Source organism: Vigna angularis, chromosome 11, assembly GCF_016808095.1.
Source record: "Vigna angularis cultivar LongXiaoDou No.4 chromosome 11, ASM1680809v1, whole genome shotgun sequence".
NCBI lineage: Eukaryota > Viridiplantae > Streptophyta > Magnoliopsida > Fabales > Fabaceae > Vigna > Vigna angularis.
Window position 1 is genome coordinate 3,845,981 of NC_068980.1, and position 24,803 is coordinate 3,870,783.

Below are 24,803 nucleotides of genomic sequence, written 5' to 3' on the forward strand. Positions count from 1 at the left end.
AACAATGTGAATTTTTTAAATAAATTTGATTTAAATATTCAACAAAGAAAAAAAAGACAGTTAAAATTAATCATCATACATTTAAAATATGGACCTTATAAAATATCTCAAAAAAGAAAGAAATATTTAAAGTTTCTTAAATTTTTACTCTTAAGTAATATATAATTATTGACGTGTATTCTTAATTAAGAATTTAAAAAACTGATGATTTATCATATAATCTCATTATCGATTTCATGGTAGATTTAATATTTTGATTTCAAGTTGGTCATTTTCAATAAAAAATTTAAGAAACGAATAATTTATTTCAGAACGATATTATCAGTCAGTCTCGCAATGAATATCAATGTTTCAATTTCAAATTCAATGTCGTTAAGGTTAATCACCATATAAACTTAAAATTTTATCACAATTTTTACTTTTAAAAAACATCTTAAAGAGTAAAAAGAATATTTAATCTGTGTTGACTCTAAACAATATAAAGTTATTGGTTTTAATAGAATCATAGTGATATTTTCTTTCTATAAATAAACTTTTAATTATAATATAAAAGCATAGACGCACACGAATGTTTCGCGATGGATTTTCGAAAGACTTTATCTACAACAATAAGAAATAAGATTCGTTTGTAGAAGAAACTTACATCACATATATTTTAATGATAACTTTTTTGGTAAACATCCTCATTTAATTTGAACCAACTTTGTTAAACAGCTCTATTAACGAAAATCTCAAATATAAATAAGGAACTCCAAATATTGCTACTGGTAATTAACAATTTTATTTTTATAAATAGTATTAACTCTCGTAATTTTAAAAATTTTCTACCACATCACATTTTTTATTATAATTACACTTCTTTTATTTCCCACCTTATAAATGTTCGTAGATTGTAGAGAGTCCAAAAAATCATTTTGCAATATAAAACAATTAAGGGTGTAGCTGTTAATAGATCGAATGTTTGGAATAAGACAAATTAGAAGGGAAACGTGTGTGACATGTATGCAAACGTAAGACACTGTGCATCAATCTAATCAAACACCGTAGGCGGTGCGCCCGGCCATACTTTTACGCGTGATTTCTTGTAGGATATGTATGGAAAGAAGGAAAAAAACATACAATGATCACAATAAATAAATAAATAATATTTAAATATTTTCATTTAAGAGAAATATATATCTTTTTTATTTTTCTCTATAAGTAAGGACTAAGATAATTTAGTCAAGACAATTTCACTATAGGGACTAATGAATTTAAATCATTGTGTTTAACATCATTTTTAAAATTTTATTTTTTATGATTTAGTCGTAATTAAGATATATAGCTTAGATCCTATAATTTCCATATAATCAGTCCATGTAATTTAGTCTAAAGAATTAAATATTTTCAAACAATTTTAAAAATTTACTCTTAAGAACTAAAATAACTTGGTTCTTATAATTTTAAGTTTTGAAATTTAAAAAAAAATAGAAAAGTCTATTTTATTTTTGAAAAAATATATTTAAACACAATTTTAACAATCAACAAGCGTGTTAAGACATTTTACATTATTGAACTAAATTTGACATAATAATATAGATTTTGTGACTGTTTTGCATTATTTCGTAGGATATAAGTCAACCGATTAATAATGTCTTTCTTAAATTAAAAGACATATATATATATATATATATATATATTCCCTTCTATGTTGGATTTTTGGACAATCTGCGTATGGTGACCGAAAACCTATATTTTACACTATTATTTCAATCATTTTAAACAAGATTTCATCAATTCTAGCAACATCCAATATTAGTACAAGCCAATTATACTATTAATATAATAACAATTTCCCAAGAGAATACCCGTTTCACGATTGTATGCAAAACAAAAATTTCTCCAAAACTAGAAATGTAATTCTAAGTAAGAATATTTACCTAAGTTCTGATTTATTGTCAAAAGAACTTTGGTCCTAATTTTCTCAATTATTCTCAGCATGCACGGGTAAAGTATAAAATAAATTAAGATAAATTAAATAAAATTAAAATAAAATAAAATATTTTATTAAATGTCGAAAAAGTATAAAAATATTGAAAGGTATATGTCCACAATTTTCTTTTTTATAAAGTACTTTTGAGAAAACAAAATTAAAAATATTCTCGAAGAACAATGTTTCTTTAGATTTGTTATAGTTGCAATTTGCAAACAATACAAGAAACTAAAATCTTGGATATTTGAGAAACAATTTCTTTCTCCATAAACGTCCTCTTACGAATAATGTCATGGCTGACGCAACTTGGTTGGAATTGATGAAGTTAGGTATATTCCATGAATTTTCTTTTCAGTTTTTTTTAGCTACTTGTAAGGAATGAGGTGCCACTGTACCTTTTTCCAAGCAAATTTCTTTTCTGAAAAAAAAGAATGACATAAACTGTAGCTTATAGTTTGAGAGTATAAAATAAAAATAAACTAAACAAAATCGACCAAACACTGATGATTGTTATATTGATGTTTACTTCTTTTTTTTCAACGACTAAGATAAGCATTAATGCAAACTCGGAGAAAGGTAAATATATATTTGGTTAATATCAATATTTGTTTATTATACATTTTAAAAGTTAGAGTGAAAACAATGATTTAAAATAAAGTATAATATGAATAATTAATTAAATTAAAACTATATTTATAAGCAAACAAAGTAAAAAAAAATTGTATTATTATTGTAATTTATTTATAATATATATATTAGAAATTATAGACTACGATTATCAAGTTCAAAATTTTTGTTTTAGACTATGGTTTTTAATCATAGCTTGACGTCCAAAATAACGGTTGTTGAAGTGAATAATTAAACTGTGTTGGTGTTATTTGTGTTTGGTGATAGGAGTATTAAAGAATTAGGGTTTGTTGAATGAAGCAATGGTTTTTATAAGTGAGATGTGGGTGATAGGACTTTACCTATGTGAGTGTGTGCTTGTCTACTTCTCCCGACATGTGGGAAGTCTTTGGTTTGAATAGGAAGAGAAAGAGAAACAAATATTCTACACCTTCTTGGATTCACTTTATGGATATATAAGAAACATGTGAATTTATCATTTGATAACTTTTTGGGTTAACAATATACTAATAATGTAAGTGTGAGTTTATATTTCACTTGAAATAGAAATGAAAAAGAATTAATAAATAACATTATAATAAAAATTAGGGTTAAATAAAATTTTAGTTTTAATTCAATTGTCCTACAATTTTAAAAATAATAAATATTGTTATTTTAATTCAATTGTATTACTAATTTTTATTGTCAAACATAAGAATAACGTTTAGTTGTTTTACTATTATGACATAACTTAAATGTATTTCTGAAACACATATACCAAGTTAATTAACGTCACTAGATTAAAAAGAATATATTCATTCATTTTTAAAGTTTAGATCCATAATGTATCAAAATTTTGGATAAAATTCTAAATTTATATTAAAGTTTATGAACTAAAAACATATTTGAACCTAAAATTTATAAATTCATCATTTTAAAGTTTTAAGTTAAAAATAATATTAATTTTAAAATAACACAATCTTGTTTACTTAAGTAAATATCTCATGTTTCTTTATATATGGTAATAATTACAACATCTCATTTTAATAGTATATATACAACTACTAAAAGACATCATCTAAAAAGAAATGAGAGGACAATTTTCTCAGATAGAATATTAGTAAGTGTGATTAATACTTATTAATCATGCTTATTTCTTATATTAAATTTGTATTTATTAATGTATTTGGTGTTTTTTTTTGTAATATTTTTTTTGTTTAGCTCAAGTTAAATATTATTTTGTCTTTTTGTAGAATATTGTGTGGAAAAATGAAGATTTGAGGAGTTTTGGAGTTTGTTGTTAAGATCCTTTTTGCTCAGCTACCGTCTATTCGCTCAATGAAAAATAAATTATAATTTCTTGTGCTATATAATTTCATCTTGTTCATATGTTCTATCTAGATTATAATTGTGTATGATGGAATATCATGATATTAGAAAATATCTAATCATTGGAAAATATATTAGAATTTGTACAAAGATAGAACAACCGTGTGATTTAGGATCTAAGGATAGACTCAATCATTTGGTCATTCTAAACACCTAATCTTAATGCAAATTGTATGTTAACTCGACTAATGGAATAACAATTTGACATATTGATTTAGAACTAGTTGCTAAAGGATTATGGCTAATATGCTTTAGGTGTGAATGTATGGAGGAGATTAAGATATATTGTATAGAGTTTCTGCATAATTTAATATGTGAAATTCAATCCTCATGAAGCCTTAATTAAATTAAATCATAAATTTACAATTTAATTGGTAAATAGGCATAATTAGACAAACAAACATAAATCCATTAAGAAAACGATGCTTGAAACTTCAATTTAATATTTGCAATGAATTGGTACACTTGTCAAATTGTTAATTTTTTGTGTCGTTGTTGGTGATTTGTTCGTTGTGTTTAGTCCAAATTGTGTTGTTTACCAATTTCAACTTTTCATTCAATTGTATATCCATTTTGTGTTTAGTTGTGTTTTGTAAAACTTTGTTATCTCTTTTCATATAACTTTGCAATTTCATGGATTATTTGTTTTCTATTTTGAAATTATTCAATTTGTGAATGTGAGAAATTATTCAATTTGTGAATGTGGCGGCATTTTTGTGAGTTTTTCAACTTTTGCTTGAATATGACTCAAATATCTTTGAGTGTTTGAGAGAATGTGTTAGAATTTGAGAGATATTTTGGAAGTTGTCTTTGATATGGAATTAACTTATGCATGATTCTTTGAATGCATGCATACACAGGGTTATGGATGAAAAAAACATTTGTTTTTTATTGTACTAAGCTTCTTGGTGAAATAGCCTACCTTTGTGCATATAGGAGTATTCATTTGTGACCCTTTTGAGTCTGGTTGAATTTTTCTTCTACCCTGAACCTTTGAACTATTATCTTACCTAATCCCTTGGAAGAAGAAAACAAATATTATGCTTTGAATATGTGTTTGGTTGACATAAGTTTTGGGAAAAATTGATTAAGAGAATTAGGAGAAAAATTCTGAAAAATAAATTAATCATTTATGTTTTTATCTTTCTATGCCCTTGCAAAAAAAAAAAGGAAAGAAAGAAGAAAGTAAAATGCAAAATAGTTAAAAAGGGGCATATATTGAAATTAAAGGTTGAGAAATAAAAGGAGTATTGTTAATTGGATTGTATAAACGTAGGGGTTATCATCTTACTACTCACGAGATTAATCTTTTATACCTAGGATAAAAACCTCCTACCATTTTCTCCCTATCTCATTATCTTCAAATGAGTTTAATGGTTAGTGGTATATTAGGATATCAAACTTTCAAAATTTTCGTATGTTAAAGCACATACTATAACACATCATCAGCAATTTCCCTTGAATTGGTTCCAACAATCTCAATTCCACAACATAACTTATAAGAAACACATACGAAAAGTTGTATTAAATTGTGTTACTCTCACTTAAAGAGACCATCTTATTCGCTTAACAAGTATCATGTGCAAGTATACTCGCTTAATCAATGAACAACTCGCCCGACAAGCTCAACACTAGAGCTCCCAAACTTAAAACACAAACATAATTCGTCCATTCGAATCTCACTCGCCTAGCGACTGAAAAATAAGGATATTTTGATCTTAAACTCGCCCAGCGACCATAGACTCGCCTAACAAAGGTAAAGTCAGTGAGTTCACTGACTTTGTTTTCGCACGACGAGAAAACTCCCTCATCGACAACAAAGCTAGTAGCTCTCTGACTTTAAGCTCGCCCAACACGATTATGCTTGTCCAACGAGTCTGCATAATTATTCAAAAGAAACAGTTCTGCAGAATTATGACTTGTCAGTCTTTGCAACACAATCTAATACTCATTCCAGATGCACAACCAACCAAAATTCTTAACTTATATATAATCAAATCATAAAATCCAATACAAATATAAAATAGATCATTCAATCATTTCAAAGATTCAAAACACATAATTCAATGACCAATTCCAACATTTATAATCCAACTTAATAGGTCAAAAATCATCTAACAAAATCACCATACAAGCGTACAAACATAGATTACAACTTGCTCATAAACTAAAATTGGACTAACTAGTTTCCCTTACCTTACAGATGACGAAATCACTCTAACAAGCTTAAAATAATACCAAATGCACAAGAATCTCTATCTACTCTTACTAACAAGAAACAAGATCAGGATACACCATTAGAACCACTAATTAGTAGAGAGTCTTATAGAAGACTCAAATGTCACATGCATCCACAACAGACTCACATACAAAAAAAGATAAAACAGACCAAAAAAGAGAAGTAAAAAATGAACTTACTCTATATGAAAAACTGATTGGTTCAAATTAAAGAGCTCGTCACAATGATCAATCCTACAGTCTCAATTCTTCAATAAGATGAATACTACGAGAATTCCGGGAAAAAAGTCAAATAACTATAAAAAATAGTTTCTAGAGAGATAATGTGTTTTAAAATTATGAAACTCCTTCATAACAAAATTATTTATATTAAAACTCTTTAATATTAAAATAATCAAGTTTTATTATTTTAAACCACTCTCACTTTTAAAATGCAATTTTCTAATTTTTTTTACCATATTCATAATCTACCTATTTATATAAGCATCTCAAATTACTTCCTAGTATATAATACATTTAAGGTATTCAATATCTCTAACTTCTATATATTCTAGCAATTTAAAATATCAAAATACAATTAATATAAATTTACATCAATTCACTATATCTATAACTAATTTCAACTAAAAATCAATTTACTAAACATCAATTTCTACTAAAATTTTGTTTAAATCATTCTTAACTGATGACTCTCCTTACTTGTAAACAAATAATAATTATAAAAAGTCAAATAATAAAAAAAAACACACACATGTAAAATATTATAAAACAATTGTAAAGTTTAATTAAAGAGTAAAAAACACATTTCTAAATTAAAGTTTACAGTAAAAATGACAATCTATAGTACACAGATTCTCAAAATCTGCTGAAAAGCAAAGATGGAAGAAAATTTGCGATACTAAGTTAAAACTTGAATGGAGATTTTCAATAATGTTTTTTTAAAATAAGACAAACAAAATTGTGGTTGAAGATAGAAATTTTAATTTAATTTTTTATAAACTCAACAAAATGAAAGTAATTAGTGAGAGTCCCGATTGTCACGCTCAATCAATAAATTTGATGACACCTTTCTTTCTCCATATTTGACTCTCTTATATCTTTGCCACATAAGTCCTTCTTTTTCCTATTTATTGCCAAGTGTTCAACTAATTCATTAGTTAATTTTTCTTTTTTTTAATTTTTTGTTTAATAGACCCAAAAGCATTGAGTCTGGCATAGTTGATTTATTGTTATTAAAGGTGAGATAAAATTATTGGTTGTGTCTGCATGAGTTGTCGCTAATGCTTTTAACTTTATTGTTGAAATATGTCACAGTGGTCCTCCCCTTTCATTACGAGAGTATTCAGACTCGGTTTAACCTAATTGGACCTCACTATTTTCAGTTTTTTTTTCTTTATGTATATACTATACTTATATAAATTGTATTTTTTAATTAAATTGTATAAATTAAACTAATGAAATCCAGCATAATTATATTTTAATATTTTTTTAAATAAATTAATTTTTTGAAGCCTTTATTTTCAACTCCATCTATTAAAAAAAATCTAAATTGCAAACCAACTCATCTGAAGTAGTTTTAACTGCTGTATTGGTATAACCTTAATTATGTGAAAATGTTATACATGATTTGAAATAGATGAAAATAAACAAAAGGTATTTTTAAAAATAAAATATTAATTATGAAAAGAATCAAAAGTGTTGCACCCGTGATCTTGGTTTTCTGTGTGCCGCACACAGGTCTTAATCTGTGCATGCTGTACACAGTTTTTCATTTTGTTACATTCTACAAACGGTTGTTGATTTCTCTTACAATTAATATCCTGACACACAAGGTGGTCCTTTTTATTTATTCCTTTCTGAAATGGTTTCTTGTATTTATTTAGCATAATAAAATTTTGCACACAGAACAATGTTATGAACAGTTGTGGGCTCCACAAATTTGTTTACTCAAAAAAATTCAAATAATAATTCTGTATTCTCTTGTCTATTATTATCCAGGTGTCCAAAAAGTAGAAAGTAAATTTTTACCGTTATAATTTAGAATATTCTCTTATATGTTAATTTGATTTAAGAATAGTTTAAGAAAGCTAAATTAGGAGAATTATCTTCGTAAACTCTTTGACAATAAGTATTGAGAGTAAGACAAATAGTGACGTGATATAATTAAAAAAGTAATATATTAATAATTTATAATATGATAATAAATTATAATGGAATAACTTTTAAATGAGCTTACTGAAAAAGTATTTGAGATAATTATTGTGTTAAAAAAACAGTTTTTAAATAAAATATACTTTTGAAATTGGAAAAAAGGAACTACAAAAAACATCATAAATTACAAATTTTCACACCAGCACAACTTTTCAATTTGGTATATAAGTTTAATAATTGTATTTATTTTTTATTTTGCTTGTCACATGTCTATAAAAAGGGTTTTATATGGATTTTATGTGACAAAAGAATGGTATGTTAATACTCTGACTTGATAATATATCATTTTGACTGAAGTGTTGATTTTTTTTTATCTTATCCTGATCTCATAATAGATAATTTTGTTTAAGTGTTAGATGTTTATGGTTCAATGAACCACGTATATATTACATATTAGTTATATCTATTAAAGTTATAATATGTTATACATATGTTACAATATAGTTAGTTATATCTATTAAAGTTATAATATGTTATCTATGTTAATCACTCCTATTTTCAACATAACATTATTCAATTCTTTTATGTGGATTTGAAGAAAAATATATGTTGAAGGCACAATACTACATAGACCACACTTATTTTAGGACTTACTTATGTAGTCATGAAATCATATTCTATTATTCTTTTATAATCATTTTTAAAATTTGTCTCATTTTAATTTATATGTTCCTAATTAAGCAACTTGTACAGAGATAGAACTAATACTCCAACCAATGTATGGTTCACTCCATGCAACAACTTAATCTCAACATCAAAAAAAGCTAAATTTGTACATACAATAAACTAATTATAGAAAAATTATACTAAACAAAATATTCTAATAACAAATAATACAAATAACACATAATAATTCAAATAATAAAAAAATCTTGTTATATACAATTTTTTTTAAAACATGAAAGTAAGTGAAGAAATGATAAAAAAATCTTGTTATATACAATTTTTTTTTAAACATGAAAGTAAGTGAAGAAATGAATGTAAATTTTGAAGTATTATTGAATGAGAATGTAAATAACATCAATATGGATAAAAACACAGTTACACACAAGGACAGCAAAGATGCAGGTGGTCACTGTAGTGCAAGTAGCCAAACATAAACATGAATTAAGGGTTTACAATCAGCAAAAAGAGAAAAATAAATGAAAGAAGAAGAAAATGAAAAGATAAAAGAAACAAACCTGAACGAAGACAATGAAAATGATATCAAGCTAAAGAAAAAAGAAGAAGAGAAGAGAAACTCGTCTTTCGTTAAAAAGAAAGAAAAGTTTGTCCTTTTATAATGACAGGAGAACCATAGTAAAAACGAAAAAGTTTAAACTATTTATAACGATATAAACTATAATTTCAATTTAACCATAACTTTTTTTTATCAATAATTTAAAATATAATTGCTTTAATATAAGTTATGTTTTTTTAAATAATCATAGTTTATCTAATAATTTCATAGTGAAATGAGTATAAACGGCAATTGTTTTTTATTTAGTATCATACATTGTTTTGTTAAATATTATAATCAAAGTCTTGTTCATTCATCAACAATAAGTATTGTTAGTGAATAAATGTTTTTATCTTCAAATGGTGTATCTGTTATTAACAAAATTGTAGGTATTTTTCTTTTACAAGAGTATAAAACACAACGAATTTTGTATTTTGTCCACCATATATAAGGACTACTAATGTATTGTATTAAGGACACTTATAGAAATATCATTGTATGATTTTTCTTAAACTCTAAATGCTACTTTGTTTTTTTATTAGAATATATATATATATATATATATATATATATATATATGAAAAAAATGAAAAAAATATACAAAATACTCTCAACTTGCATCCTTCTAAATCATAGCATGGTAAAAATAATAATAATAATATATTACAAAACCGTTCCAACTAATTAAATATGTAATATATTAAGTCATTTCCACAGACATGTACTATGTAGTAAGAATCTGAGTGCTAAGCATGACTTGTTTACCTATCTATATTTTTCTGAACATCATACAATATTTAAATATTCATAACAACTTTTTATTTATAAGTACAGTCAAATTTTTTTATAGGAATAAAATGATTTATTTTGAACAATTTAAAAATAATTATAATAATTTGAATTAAGTCTAATTTAAGAAATCAAGCATGACAAATCTGAATTTTTTTTATCTCTTACTAATTTTAGAGTTTAATAAATAATATACTATTTTTAAAAAGCCTACCTTTCACTCTAGCATAGATGATCTACATCCATGATCTAATATATAAGGAAGTACATTTTGTTCTTCATCCTCACTAAAGTGCACAATATCTTTTATAATATAAGTTATTTTCTAATAGTCATTAAACGATCACTAACTTAAACCGTCTCCAACTTTATATGATTCTTCCTAGTTTTCAAATCCCATGATAAATGTTTTTTTCTTTTTATCTATCTATGCTTTTCTTTTAGTGCATTGACAACCATTGCCATAATATATAATGAACAACATTGTAACCTTTTACTGTATATCTTCACTCATGGTTGATATGAGAAAGTGCATATATCTTAGTTTCTTTCTCACTAAAAAATCAAATAGACTATCTTTAATAATTATATATTCAATTTTAATAATTCTTTAAATATGTGAAAGATGTTCATCTTCTGTGTAGAGATCAAAAGTAAATACTCAGAGTTGTAAATTTACTACAACTTTAAAGTACAGGTCAATATTTTAACTTTCTAAGATAAACCTAAACCCTAATCACATTGATTAACATGAAAACACACTGTTATGACAAACTTATAGAATATAAAATATGAAATATGAAATATGAAATATAAAATATAAAATATGAAACATAAAATATAAACTATAAACTATAAAATATAAAATAAATAACAAATAATAAAAAATGAAAAATGAAAAATATAAAATATAAAAAATTATATTACATATGTTTTATTTTTAATTTGAAAATAATTTTAAATGAAAAAAATCCTAATCTAAAATTATTATTGCAGTTAAAAGGCAGAATTACACACTAGGGGACTAGGAAAAGTTACAAATAAAAAATATCTAATTTAGTAACATAACAATAACATCATTTATTCCCATGATCAAAATGGTAACATTATATATTATCTACTTTCATAATCAAAATAATTTCTTTTAGTTAATAACATTGTTAATTTGAAAATTATTTTAAATGAGAAAAAATAATTATCCTAATCTAAAATTATTATTGTAGTTAAAAGGCAGAAATTTAGGAACATAACAATAAAAATCAACAATAACATTATATAGAATCTTAAAAAATTTAATTAACTAATTAATAAATTAAATTTTCTCAAAATTTAACTCCTCCCATACCCTAAACTTTCAATTACCATTCAAGACGTTCAATTACCATTCAAGACGCGTCAACGCAAGAAGTTTACACGTAACAAGCAGGATAGTTTTGGAAATTAGAAATACTGTGTGTGAGATGTAAGAGGGTACATACGCCGATCAAAATGCAATATAATTCCCTCTGCTGTTGGCATTAGCAAAGCACACACACCACGCTTCAATGGCGTGGGAACCCTCTCTGCCAATGCTAAACCCATACCAAGATCGGCCGCAAAACATTGTCAACGCTCTTCGAAACCCTCAGAAGACTCGCAAACCCATCCTTTCACCGGAACTGCAGAATGGTAGTTCCTCAAAGTTTAATCTTCCTGAGGGTTGGATTGTGGAGGAAAGACCCCGTCGCTCTAACCCTACGCATGTCGATAGGGTATACTTTCATCTTTTCATTCATCAATCATCGTTTATTCATGCATGCATGCATACTATATCACTCTCATGTACTCACAATGTTACTGCTAAGTTTTGCATCCACTCAAACCAGCACATCTAAAGGGGAATGACACAGTTCAAGAAGGATTTTTTTATCTTTTTTCTTACTGTAAATATCTCTTTTCATAGTCTTTGTTGCTGCAGATGATGCTATCGACTGAGACACTCATACTGTGTTTTGTGGTTGATACAAAATCATGTTGTTTTGACACTTGCGCACTTTATGTGTGTGTATGAAAATACTTTTTGTGCTTTTATAAAAAGTTAATTCCTTGAGTGAATATTAAACTATGAAAAATTAGTTTTTGACCCTAGATTGGGGATTAATCTGAAGTTTTCTCCTTCCTGGATTGCTATTTTGTGTAAATATTTTCTTTGATTAAAACATGGTGGTATATAGTTGGTAAAAAGAATCATGAAGATCAAAGTGTGTGGTTAAGATCTTCAAGTTTATGTGTAAGAAGAAAAAAAAATCTATTTGGGGAGAAATCAATTCCTTAAATTTACACGGATTACTTAGAGTTCACAGAAAAAAATTATGATTTTAAGTCTCTTATTGACCATGTATGACAATCAACACACTGAAGATAGGAAAACTATTTGTTTTCTTTTTCTTTTTTTTCTATGTGATTCTTTTCTTCACTAAGCACATTTGATGTTTAGAACTGAGTATCTTCCCATTTTTGCAAGGATTTGATTTTAATGTCTTTTTTCTTTTATTATTTTGTTTGATCAGTATTACTATGAGCCGCATACCACAAAGCAGTTTCGTTCTTTGTCATCTGTTCATAAATATCTAGCAGGAGAACCTGTTACTCGTAGTAGAAAAGGGAAATCCAAGAAGGTAGACACTGTGAGTTCTAATTTTATATTTTATACACAATTTTGTTGTAAATGTGCATTTAATCAGTTTGAAAATAAAATAGAGAAATTCCTGTAACACTGACAGTTTTCTCCTCTTATTAGCAAGGCTTTAGGAGTGATCCTGAACATCTTTTTGGTATCATATTCCAGTTTGGTTACCTCACACAAGTGTGATTGTGCCACTCTTTCTATCTTTTTGGGTTGATGCAGAAGTATGAGTGTCAAATGGGATGGATATTATACACAACTGTGATTCACAGTCTCATGTTAGCCTAATTAAAGTGTCTACATTCAAGGTTTATGGTTGGATATGAGGATTATGTAGAATCTTATTTAACAATTTTCTTTTTCAACTTACTTCCCTTTGATGTAATTGATCAATATTTGACAATAATGATTTTCTGTGAAGGGTTAAACTATGCTATTCTTTTGAAGTTGAAGTTGTTGATATCTTTGTTGTATGGCTAAACTAGCCTCCACTAATCTATGAAAAAATGCCTAGATCTCTAATTATGATTGCATATACATATTCCATCCCTTTCTTTTGAACTTCTAATTGCTCATGTGCTGCTTTTGGTTTGAAACTACAACATACTTCTTTTGGCAATTTTATCTTCTATTAGGGTATGACACCTGTCCCACTATCCCATACTGCTGTTTGCTCTTTCACTGTACCAAAATAAATGTAAAAACCTCTGGAGGTGTAAGGCTGTATGATCCAGATTAGTGGCTTAAAGTTCTCTTACTGTTTTTGATCTAAAGCTAATACTTTTCTGCAGAATCTTACTGAGTCTGGGGAAGCACAGCAATCTAGTTCCATGAGAGCTGTTTCTGATTTCTTATTAGAAGAAAATACAAGCTCAACAGCACCGAAGGTGAACAAAAAAGACAAATAACAAGTTATCTTTTGCTTGACAATTAGTGGTGTGGTGGTTTCAACATACTAAATTTAATTCATGGTTCCTGTTCAGTCCCCAATGAAATCAGGAGCTCGAGAGAAAAGAGTTTGTGGTACAAGATATGACGGAGAATCTGTCTACAGACCCTCTTCATTAACAAAAGAAGAGTTGTCATGGAAATACTACATTCCCTCTAGGGTGAGTTTCAAAACTACAAAGACTTTGATTAAAAAAAAAGAACATGTTTTTAATGCAGCTAACTGAATGTCTTGTGAAGAAATCTATGAAGCTGGATTATCAGAAGAAAACCATCTCAGAAAGCAGCGGAACCTCTGAGCATAACCTAACTTCATCACCACCAGCAAAAGTAAGCTGGGTTTTGTCTGGTCGCACAGGAAACTGGAACCCTAAGGTTGATGGTTCTCCTGTGCCACCATCAGAACAGGTCAACTGGTCCGAAGTATTCGAACAATCCATCCGCCGTAATGATGGACCCAACAACTGAAGTAAGTTTCAAATAAATCAATACTTTTTTTCATATGTGTTCATATGATTTTCAAAGTTTTCAAAAGTACTGAAAGAGTTGTTTTTCACTCCACTTTGCAGGGTTCAGAGCTGATATATTAATGAGAATATACTGCCACCATAGAGTGCCGAGAATGAGATTATCTGTGGAACCTTATCTTAAACTATATGCAGACATTATTCTATTTCAACCATGTAGTTTGTACCATGCTGTTGTTATTAGATTGCTTAGCAACTTCTAAACTGTGTAATGTTGTAGTTCTTGCATCTTTATTCTCTTCAATTGTACTGTATAGTAACTGGTCTATCCTATATGCATGTGTTGGTATTAATAACTTTTTCAAGAATAGATCACGTTTTTTTCTGCATTCCTTTACTATCTAAACAAAAGTTTTTTCTTTTTTTTCAAATTTCATTTCAATAATATCCGCTTACACATGGATTAATTCAACATTTCTGAGATTATATTTTTGTAAATATGTAGATTTTTATAATTAAATTTACAGAAGTTTGTAGTTATTTTTTAGAATTAAGTGGGAGGAAATATTTTTAATCAGTACCACATTGCCTTTGCAACTTTTTTTCTCCAGTCGATCCAAAGAATCATTTTTCATAGTGTTTTCTTTAAGCTTTCCTTTGGCAATTCACTCTGATATCTGAAACTCATGAGATCAGAGTCACTTAAGAGATCAATGTTAACTTATATTATAGAAATGTTAACTCGTTTTTACATTCATTAAACACATTATTTATTATTTTTTCATTATAAAAAACACTTCTCCATTATCATTTGTTATGTAGTGAGAGTTTCTGTAACACATTTGAATAATAGAGAAAAAATACAAAAAATTTACTAAAGAAATTCCTAAAAGAATATATGTTATACGTTGCCACCGGTTTTTCATCAAAATCATTTACTGATAAAAAAAATCATCACCTTTTATGAATAAATAAAGAAAATGTTTTATATATATTGAAGGAAAATAACAATATATTGTTTATTAGAAGTCTTCTCTTCCATCATGTTGGACTCCTCTTCTTGTGCATTCTCTTCTGTCAATACTCTTTTCTCATCTCTCAAGGTACTATCTAGTTATATATATATATATATATATATATATATATATATATATATATATATATATATATATATATATATATATTATTTATCACTAATACAGTTAAGTTTTGTTGGTTATCTTAGATATTTAGAATCATATGCAGTGTATCATACTAAATATGATATATGATATTTTGTTATTTGTCTGGACTGTTAATTGTTAGCTTCAAAGATTTGTATTTTTTTGTTATGGATATGCATATATATATATATATATATATATATATATATATATATATATATATATATATATATATATATATATATATATATATATATATATATATGTATGTATGTATTATGGATTGATCTTGTGCATTATATAAATTAGCATATCCATGTTATTATATGTAAAAGAGTCCCAAGAAGAAATGGGGTTTTGTCAGACTATATTAGATTCCTGAAATCCCAATTCATTCAAAATAATCAAAATATTATTATTTTTAGATTAAGTGGGAAAATGTCAAATTCTTTTAAAATTGCGTGATAAAAAGAAATACAGAAGATTTTATCAAAATATGATTTTTTTTATGATTATTAAAATATTACTTTGGACTTATTTTTATAAAAAAAAATCAAGTATTTTTATTCAATAAAATATAAAATATAAAATGTAAATTTAGTTTTCAAAAACATTTTTTAAACATTAAAATTATATTATACAAAATTAGATGGAGGATACAGATGACAATGCAGCCTATCGATCCCATCTTGATCCGTAAAAAGTGAATTGATTTATCCCATCTCCATAAAAAAATATGGACTAATTTTCTAGTTTGTTTCGCATAACATTTTCTGTGTATAAAAATTTTAATAACTTTATTTTTATTTAATTAAATTAGTAGAAATAATAATTTATATAGCTTATTTTTCTTAAAATAGTTATATTCATAATTTTATATTTTATAATTTTAAATACAAGTCTATTAAAAATAAAAATGGATTTGAAATGAATTTAAACAAGAAAAAAAAATGTGAATGAGAAAACTTTTAGACTAAACACAACGAATTATTTTTTGGAGCTTGTCATTAGCTAGTATAAGTTACGAAATATGTAAGAACGGACTTAAGCATGTGAACAAATTAAAATATTTCATAATCATTTTATTTTAAGTATGTGGATATGTATTAATGTATGATTAGCCCTAAGATCCTTATACATTTGGTTACTATAGTAGTTATTCAATATTACACTTTTTAGTACTAATTGAATTCTGATTTATTTGAGGTGAAAATATATATAAGAATGCTTTAAATAACAATTTTTAGCTGAGTGTGTGGAGCTAAAGAATGAGAGGTACAAAGGGTTCAAACTCTATACAACCTAGTTAAGATACTGAAGAAAGGAAGGAAGGAAGGTTTGTAATTTGTTTGGATTTATAATTATATAGATATTTATATACTTGTAAACTTTTTCTTGCTGATGAAAAAAACCTAATAACTTATTTAAGCCCAACATAATTCAAAAGAAACATATTTTAAAGAAAAAAAAAAGACATTCTTTCCCTATAATTTTATAATAATAAAAATAATAATGATAATATTTTTACTAACTTATAATATTAATATCTGATGATTAATAATTGAACATCACCCATATACATTTTATGTTTATCAATAAATATTAGTTTGTGTGTTATAAGAAATATATCATGTAAGAACAAGTGAATGACTATTAATAAAAGTTAATCTGAACTGAATATGAACATTAAGTCATTGGGCCCTAGCCTGATCTACTCAATGATTTCATATTTTGAGACAATATATCAATTTAATAAACCAACCATACTCATTGTCATAAAATCAACATACTTTTGAATTAAAGATTTTCTTTTATTATTTAATGTGACATTATTGTACTGTAGTACATATTATAAATTTATTTAGGACACCTATTGAAATAAATTAAATAAATATATAAATAAATTTCAGCAACAAACTTAATAATAAACTAAAACAAAAAAAAGTTTTTCAATCTCTGATAAGTTTCATAGAGACTCTTCTAAGTTGCATTGTTTCAGTCAAATCTACTTATATCGATCTCTTTTATATTGTATAATCATGAGTACTCAAAATTTAAAAGTGTTTGATAAGTTTCATTACCTTGTTTCACAGTCAAAAGGTTTTGCAAGAATCTGTTCATCATAGTTTTCAACTAACAGTAATCATCATATCCCTTTATTCCAGTAAAAATAACTATGTCCAGAGAAGGATTTAGATGTGAATTTACCACTCACTCACCTTATCCTCAGTCACAATTTGGTAACCCTGCAATTTCCCTGTCATGCACCATCAAATCATTTGCAGTCTAGAAATTGAGGAGGTGCCACTATACCATAAGATATGCTTTCTTAGAAACTACAATAGTTTAGTAAATTCATTTGAGCAACCAAAAGAAAATCAAAGACAAAATTTATGAAGGCAATCTTCCAGTCAAGTAGTGAGACAAACTGTCTCTTAGTGCAACTCCCTTCTCATCTACAGCTCCACAAACCAATTGATGGTAACCAGAGTCATGATCATGAGATAAAGACAGTTCATCTTGCACTTCATCGTTCAAATCAATAACAATGTTGTGAAGTACACAACAAACAAGAATAATCCTTGGCAAACGGTGTTTGTCTGGTCTCCACATCATTCCATGAATGATTCTCCACATCTCCTTCAGCCTTGTCAGTGCTCTTTGTGCCACCACTCTTGTTGCTAAGTGCTGCTTGTTAAACTGTGCTTTTGGTTCTGAGAGTTCTTTCCCTTCATAGGGGACAACAAGGTAAGGTAACAGAGGATAACCTGAATCACCAATTATATATTCTCTTATTTCTGATTCTCCAGAGAGCTGTAATTTGCTTCCATTCAACCTCTCACCCTTTTCACAAAGTTTGTTGAAATTTGAACTCTCAAATATCAACCAGTCCTCCATTTTACCAGGCCAGCCAGTGACTATGTCCCTGAACTTCATGTCAGGATCCACTATTGCTTGCAAGACCATACTATGATTCTTTTTGTGATCAAGCCACACATTACAGGAAGGTTCAGATGCAGGTAAACACATTGTGATGTGAGTAGCATCAATTACACCACAGCAATTGGGGAGACCTCGCATTTTCTCAAATTTGGATTTTATTGCATTCATTTCCATTTCTGTTGAAGGCCATCGCAAGTGGTGAATACCCCTTTCTTCCATGGATTCCACAAACCTCCAGGTGACTTGTGAAACAGTTGAGTGGTTTAGTCCAAATGAATCACCAATTGTGACAAGTGATTCACCTGATCCCAGTCTTCTCAGTGCCACTGCTACTTGTTCACATAAAGACAATGGTTTGCCATTTGTAAAGACGAAATGTGCATTTTTCGTCATCATGTCATCCTTAACAAGAGAACATATGTACTCAAATGTCTTTCTGGAGATCTTGAAAACAGACTGGAAGTTATCCAAACATTTTGATGGAGACTGCGGAAGACCTGCCAATTAACATGAGTTATATATATATATATATATATATATATATATATATATTCTTAAACTGAATGTTCATAATGTATGCTTTTGTATATGATGAATTTCCTTCGCTATACTGAAAGGACAAGGGTCAGGGAGGGATCCAATGCTAAGTGAGAAAAATCACAATCCTTCAGGTTGTTGGAAAAATCAGTGAGATTCCTTTGTTAAGAGGAGCAAAAACTCAACAAAGAAAATGAAAAAACTATACATTATGTTTTTTATTACTGAGACAAGATGCCAGATAAACAGCTACACATTTATTTTATAGTTAAGCAATAGACTAACTTAGAAGTAATTTACTTTAGTGTATATAATACCAAACTGATGCATATCAGTTGAACACGGAAATCACATAGAAATGACTAATGATTTACTGCATCTGGTTCATGCATGAACGTAAATATAATACAGTTAACAAAAAACATGTAGAGTAAGAAAATTATTATCTGAGGTGTAGGACAATAATATACCTAAGTTCGAACAAGAATGCATTACATTTATACTAAAACTACTAGTTAGATTAGAGATTGGATGTGAATAAATATGTCCTGGACTTCTGTAAATGGTATTAATGTAAGTCATGTCTTAGCAATTCTAGATCAGAGCATTTCATATCTGTCATTGTAAAATACGTAGTTCTGGGTGCTGAAACAAACTAGACAGTATGAATATCTATTGATAAGTATATCAACCTAAAGAAGAACATGAAAAAGTGATATCACTAGTGGAGTGAAAAACACCAAACTTGATGAAATATCCTGGTTCAAGCTTAATGTAAATCAAACTAAATAAAAATTGTATTAGCCATATTTCTATCCCCCCATAATCATGTTTGATTCTTATTCCACTTTTTCACTTAAAGATATGGGGGGCAGAAGATTTTTCTGTTTCTCTGAAATTACGGCAATCATCAACCCGCTCATTTATAACCCTAGGTTAACTGTCTTACTTAAAAAAGACAATCTCTGCAAAGTCATATTATCATGTACAGGAGTTGCTACTACTTTCCAAATGTAAGTATTTAAACCTTTTGGCAAATTCAGTTCAAGATAAAAACTAATTACTTACAAAACTGAAAGATTCTCAATGTTCATTGAAATGTTGCAATTTAAGAAATTAATCGATTAAAGGCCAAAACCAGCTCATCAAACATAAACATAAAACATTGGTTAAAAGAAATTTAAGCTAAGAGCAATATAATGCTGGATTTCACATACTCAAGCATAATAGATTGAACAAATTCAAGAAATTCTATTTCAAAATTTAAAAAGGGTTTCAGTAAATGTGGTCTGGTTACACTAGATGGTTGATTAAATTCCCCACATCATTACACATCAGAAAGGTGAACCATTTCAAAACTATACACATATGAGCAGATACAATTTATTTAAGTGTGCTATACAAAAAGAGCATAAAACATAATATAGACAGGGTTATACTTGTAAGCAGATATCAAGCTTGTCAGGAATAATTTATCTCATACTACAGCAAAATGACTACTCAGCATACCTTATAAAAAACTTTGATGGTCATTGCAAATAATGTTCTAATCCTACAAACCACTAGATTTGTTTATCTTAAAGTATGAAATAAACAGAAACCCACCTCCGGTAGCAAAAGTACACAAAGCTCAACATCTTGAAACTAACCAATCAGATCAGGGCTGTAAAACTTAAAACACAAAGCAGATGATCTGCTGTTCTGCTTGCAAAAGTTGTACCATAAATAAGTCTGACATTGTTGGCTTATGAACAACAAATACTCGTGCATGATAAACTTACAATTTAAAACATAAATCCACTCCACTTAAAGTATTATCTGTATAAAGTCTAAGAACACATCTCATATATTGCTTGCTGATTGCCTTCCCTTTTCCCTTGAGAAAACTAATAACTGAGAAATTTTCTCGAAACCTACTTTTGCAAAACCTCTTTTTTGTTTTTCTTCAGCTGCAGGATATGATGAAAAAATAATCTACTTTCTTCCTCACTTTTAGCTTATTTTCACATGTAAAGGTAAAACTAAACAAAATGATCCTTTCCGTACCTTCCTCATTTTGATTCCCCTTATTTTCCATCCTTTCATTTTCTTTTCCTCCTTATTTATTTTTCAAACAAATGCTTAGGAAGTAAGGAGTCAATAAAAATCTTTAAAAAACAAAGCAAAAGCAAAGATATAGCATTGAAGCATCATTAACCCTTTTGAAGAAACAGTCCAGAGAAGCATTAATGCTAATAGAAGATACAGTAAAGATAAAGTCTGTTCTCTTATTTTTCCTGCATAATTCAAAACCCCTTTTCTTTCACTCAGGAATCTAATAAGAGTATAAGCATGCCAACTGCAAGCATCAGGATGCAATAATTAGGTGTTTAATTAATCACTTGAGTAGAACAAAAAATAATACAATAAACAAGCAAGGAAGCTTTAGGAATCAAAACATTGAATTTGAAGTACTATGTTGATTAAATTATTTTGTTGCAACTTTCTAAAAGAATTTCTAGAAAACCATGTTCACAGTTAACGAAATTCAGGTCACTTCCTTACAAGAAGTCTAGTGAATGGAGCAGAACTGCAATAAAGCAATGCCCAAAATATTTTGCATGAACTACAACTTAACACCAATAGAAACATTTTCATTTGCCAGCAAAATATTTATGACAGAGGTTACCCATACCAAGGCCAGAAGTAGTAACTTTGTTTTTGCTTTAATGAAAATTTGAAGCTCAAATTAATAATGAAGTCGTAAAGCACCCTAAATGAGAAGGTAAAGGAATACATACATATCTGATAAGTCTGGAAAACCAAACTACAAGTAGCACGAATAAGTTACAAAATATTAAGTCCAGTATATAACTCCGGACTGACATAAAACTGAAAGCACAGACAAACCAGATTGTGTTTTTGGACACACGCTCGACACACGTGTATTCTGAAAAAACTATGTCAAATTGGGTCAATTATGCAGAAGCTATACCTTATTGTTTCTGATGGACCCTCCTAAAACCTATGAGGCTATGAAGATGTGGAAACAAAAACGCTGTGCCCAACACCAAGAAGAAAGTACCATTCTTCCTTGGAATTTCTCATACACCCATAATGTACTACATGATACACAAAGCTGTGCAAGGTTTATTATAATGCTATTATATAATGTGATTAACCATTCCTTGATTAGTAAGATAAGATAACACGATAAGAATGACAAACGACTTGAAAGTCAAATTAGGGATCCTTAACATATACACCAAAATGCATTTGAGAGACACAGTGTGCAAAGAATTCCCATGACAAAAGGAGCAAAACTGTTATTGTGTAAAATAGAGAAGAAAAGCAAGGCATTGAGCATAGCAGGCGACGATTCATAAGCAAAAGCAACAGCAAAGATAAAAAACGAAGAGCAAGCACGAAAGGAATTATTGAACACAGTGAAAGACAGAAAGAAATCTACCATTCATCCTCTTTGACAAGTCATCCCACCAATCTACAGGACCCTCTCCCTCGGGTGACCCAGAAGCAGCGGAACCATTCCTGTCATGCTTCTTCTCTGGCTTTCTTTTCTTCTTCAATCCTCTCACAGGACCCATGACCAGTCAATCGAATCACCAATACTCTCGAGATTCGGGGAGACAAAGCCTGCAAGAATTCACAGGGTTAAGAGAAAACAAAAAGCAAAACAAACAAAGAGAAGATTCATTATCATGATGAAAGAGCAGCAACACTCACCAGAGAATGATGATGGCAACAAGTTGTGAGAGCAGGAATAATGGTTAGTTTTGGAGCAAAGAGTGGTGTATGAGTGTCTGTTTAAAGCATGCAAGAAAGGAGTGAAAAAAAGGGAAGAGAGGGCAGTTAAAAGTATGCTAAATGCAAAACAAGGGGTAAGATTAAGATTAAGGTTAAGGTTAAGGTTAATGTAAGTGATGCAAAATCCAACCAACACCAAAAACAACACCAACACATGTGGGTTGGTTTAAGACAATGTGTCAACACTTTCTCAGGAGAGAAGGGACACCCAGACACAGATATGATATGGTGTTGTGGTATGGGGCACTCAGAAAACCAAAAAAAAAAAAAAACATCACCAATTCACCATTTTCGTTCCTATGTTTATTAAAATACACACACAACACAACTCAGATGCCTCATCATGAAAATCAAAAAGCTACTTCTCTTGATTTCATAACTATGTGCATAACAAAACAAAAGGAATAAATGACAAGCATAAAACCAATTTATTATATCATTGAATTATTCTTCTATCAAAAAAAAATTATAAGTAAGAGATTAATCACAATTATGTACATAACATGTTATAAATAAATAAGATATACACTCTTGGCAAAAAAACAAGGAAATCATTATAAATTATAACTCTTTTTATTTTTGTGACACAATTGAAAATCTTAAAACACATACAAAAATGAATATTTCTCTTCCAACATAGGTTTTTTTATATATTTAAAGTGGTCCGTTTTGTATGTTGAAATGCACTTAGATATAATAAAGTATTAACTTTTAGAAAAAAATATTTTTAAAATGATATTAATTATAAATTTTAGTTAATGATGTATGAATTAATTTTATAATAGTTACCTTCAAAACTAACTGTTGGTGGAGAGTATAAAACTTCTACGCTGGTTCTGTATGTTACTCGAAATTGTATATTCATTAAATTTATAAAAGAATTAATAATAAAATTATTATTGTAACAGAAAATATTTTCAAAATTGCGAAAATGCCCGGAACTTAGTTTGTAATGAGAGGCTTTCGTCACTAATTTTTTTCAAACATCTAAATTAATGTATAAATATTTTTCTTTTCTTTTAGTATATTTCATATATCACATCTCAAAATTATAATACATATATTTCGACACTCAGAATATATATTCTAGATCCGCCACTACTTCTAAAATTTATTGAAATTGTATGTAATTCATTGTTTTTTAATGTTTATTATTGTTTTTTTTATAAGATCCACGATGTATTTTTTAAAATAATTAAAGATTATTAGTATAAAATGTTGCAAACAATAAAAAAAAGCAGTGTAACAATAGAAAAATAAGCAGTACTAAAATATGACTAAACTTCTATTAAGTAAGAGTCTATATATTTCACTGAAAATGTTAAATTAACCAGGAGAATGCATCCCAAATAAAATAAATATTAATATTTTTACATTAAATGTTTACTTGATGTTGATGTAATAATAGACCAATAGTTTCTTTACTTTGCGCGGTTATCTTCTATATGTGATTATTTAAATACAGTATGGCTATTGTTAAAAATAATAAATATTAAATACAGGACAAATATATAGATTATTTGATTAAAAACAAAGTAAAAAGTAACTATTTTAAGATTATTGCGCGGTTTAAAAGTATTATGATTTATTATAATAAATTAGTATTATTTTTATGTTCGCTATAAGTTTTTGTTTATTTAATAATAATCAGGTTAAATTAATTTTCTAGTTTCTTATAAATTTATTTATTTTTAATTAAAAAATTGTGTACCTTAAAATTTCTATATTTGTCTATTAGTTTTTGTTATTTATATATATTTTTCTTAATTGAGCACTATTACCTTATTTATCATTTTGTTTAATTGTCTTCAATCATTGTTAATGTTTTTTTATTATTTTTATTAAAAACATA

The 24,803-nt window shown here is 27.8% G+C and overlaps 2 protein-coding genes across 4 annotated transcripts; one reads left to right on the plus strand and one right to left on the minus strand.

The window, feature by feature from the left end:
* Positions 1–11,894: 11,894 nt before the first annotated feature.
* Positions 11,895–14,893, plus strand: LOC108332517 (methyl-CpG-binding domain-containing protein 7). Of its 3 annotated transcripts, none has more exons than XM_017567815.2 (6): positions 11,897–12,175; positions 12,974–13,090; positions 13,881–13,976; positions 14,073–14,198; positions 14,278–14,506; positions 14,607–14,893. In XM_017567815.2, exons 1-5 carry the CDS (start codon positions 11,969–11,971, stop codon positions 14,503–14,505), a joined length of 774 nt encoding a protein of 257 aa, XP_017423304.1. In that variant the 5' UTR covers positions 11,897–11,968; the 3' UTR covers position 14,506; positions 14,607–14,893. The 3 variants fall into 3 exon arrangements, with proteins under 3 accessions (XP_052726586.1, XP_017423304.1, XP_017423305.1); XM_017567816.2 differs by having other exon boundaries at positions 12,974–13,081; XM_052870626.1 differs by lacking the exon at positions 12,974–13,090 and having other exon boundaries at positions 11,895–12,175.
* Positions 14,894–17,793: 2,900 nt separating this feature from the next.
* Positions 17,794–23,310, minus strand: LOC108334350 (protein ALP1-like). The gene is made up of 3 exons (XM_052871143.1): positions 22,871–23,310; positions 22,596–22,780; positions 17,794–19,107 (listed from the first exon to the last, which is right to left on the minus strand). Exons 2-3 carry the CDS (start codon positions 22,729–22,731, stop codon positions 18,059–18,061), a joined length of 1,185 nt encoding a protein of 394 aa, XP_052727103.1. The 5' UTR covers positions 22,732–22,780; positions 22,871–23,310; the 3' UTR covers positions 17,794–18,058.
* Between the last annotated feature and the right edge of the window lie 1,493 nt (positions 23,311–24,803).

Coding starts and splice junctions, on each gene's coding strand:
- LOC108332517 (XM_017567815.2), top strand. CDS start 11,969: ATGGCGTGGGAACCCTCTCTGCCAATGCTAAACCCATACCAAGATCGG. Junction 13,977..14,072: donor CAAGCTCAACAGCACCGAAG/GTGAACAAAAAA, acceptor GTTCCTGTTCAG/TCCCCAATGAAATCAGGAGC. Junction 14,199..14,277: donor AATACTACATTCCCTCTAGG/GTGAGTTTCAAA, acceptor TGTCTTGTGAAG/AAATCTATGAAGCTGGATTA.
- LOC108334350 (XM_052871143.1), bottom strand. CDS start 22,731: ATGGGTCCTGTGAGAGGATTGAAGAAGAAAAGAAAGCCAGAGAAGAAG. Junction 19,108..22,595: donor CTTGTCAAAGAGGATGAATG/GTAGATTTCTTT, acceptor GTTAATTGGCAG/GTCTTCCGCAGTCTCCATCA.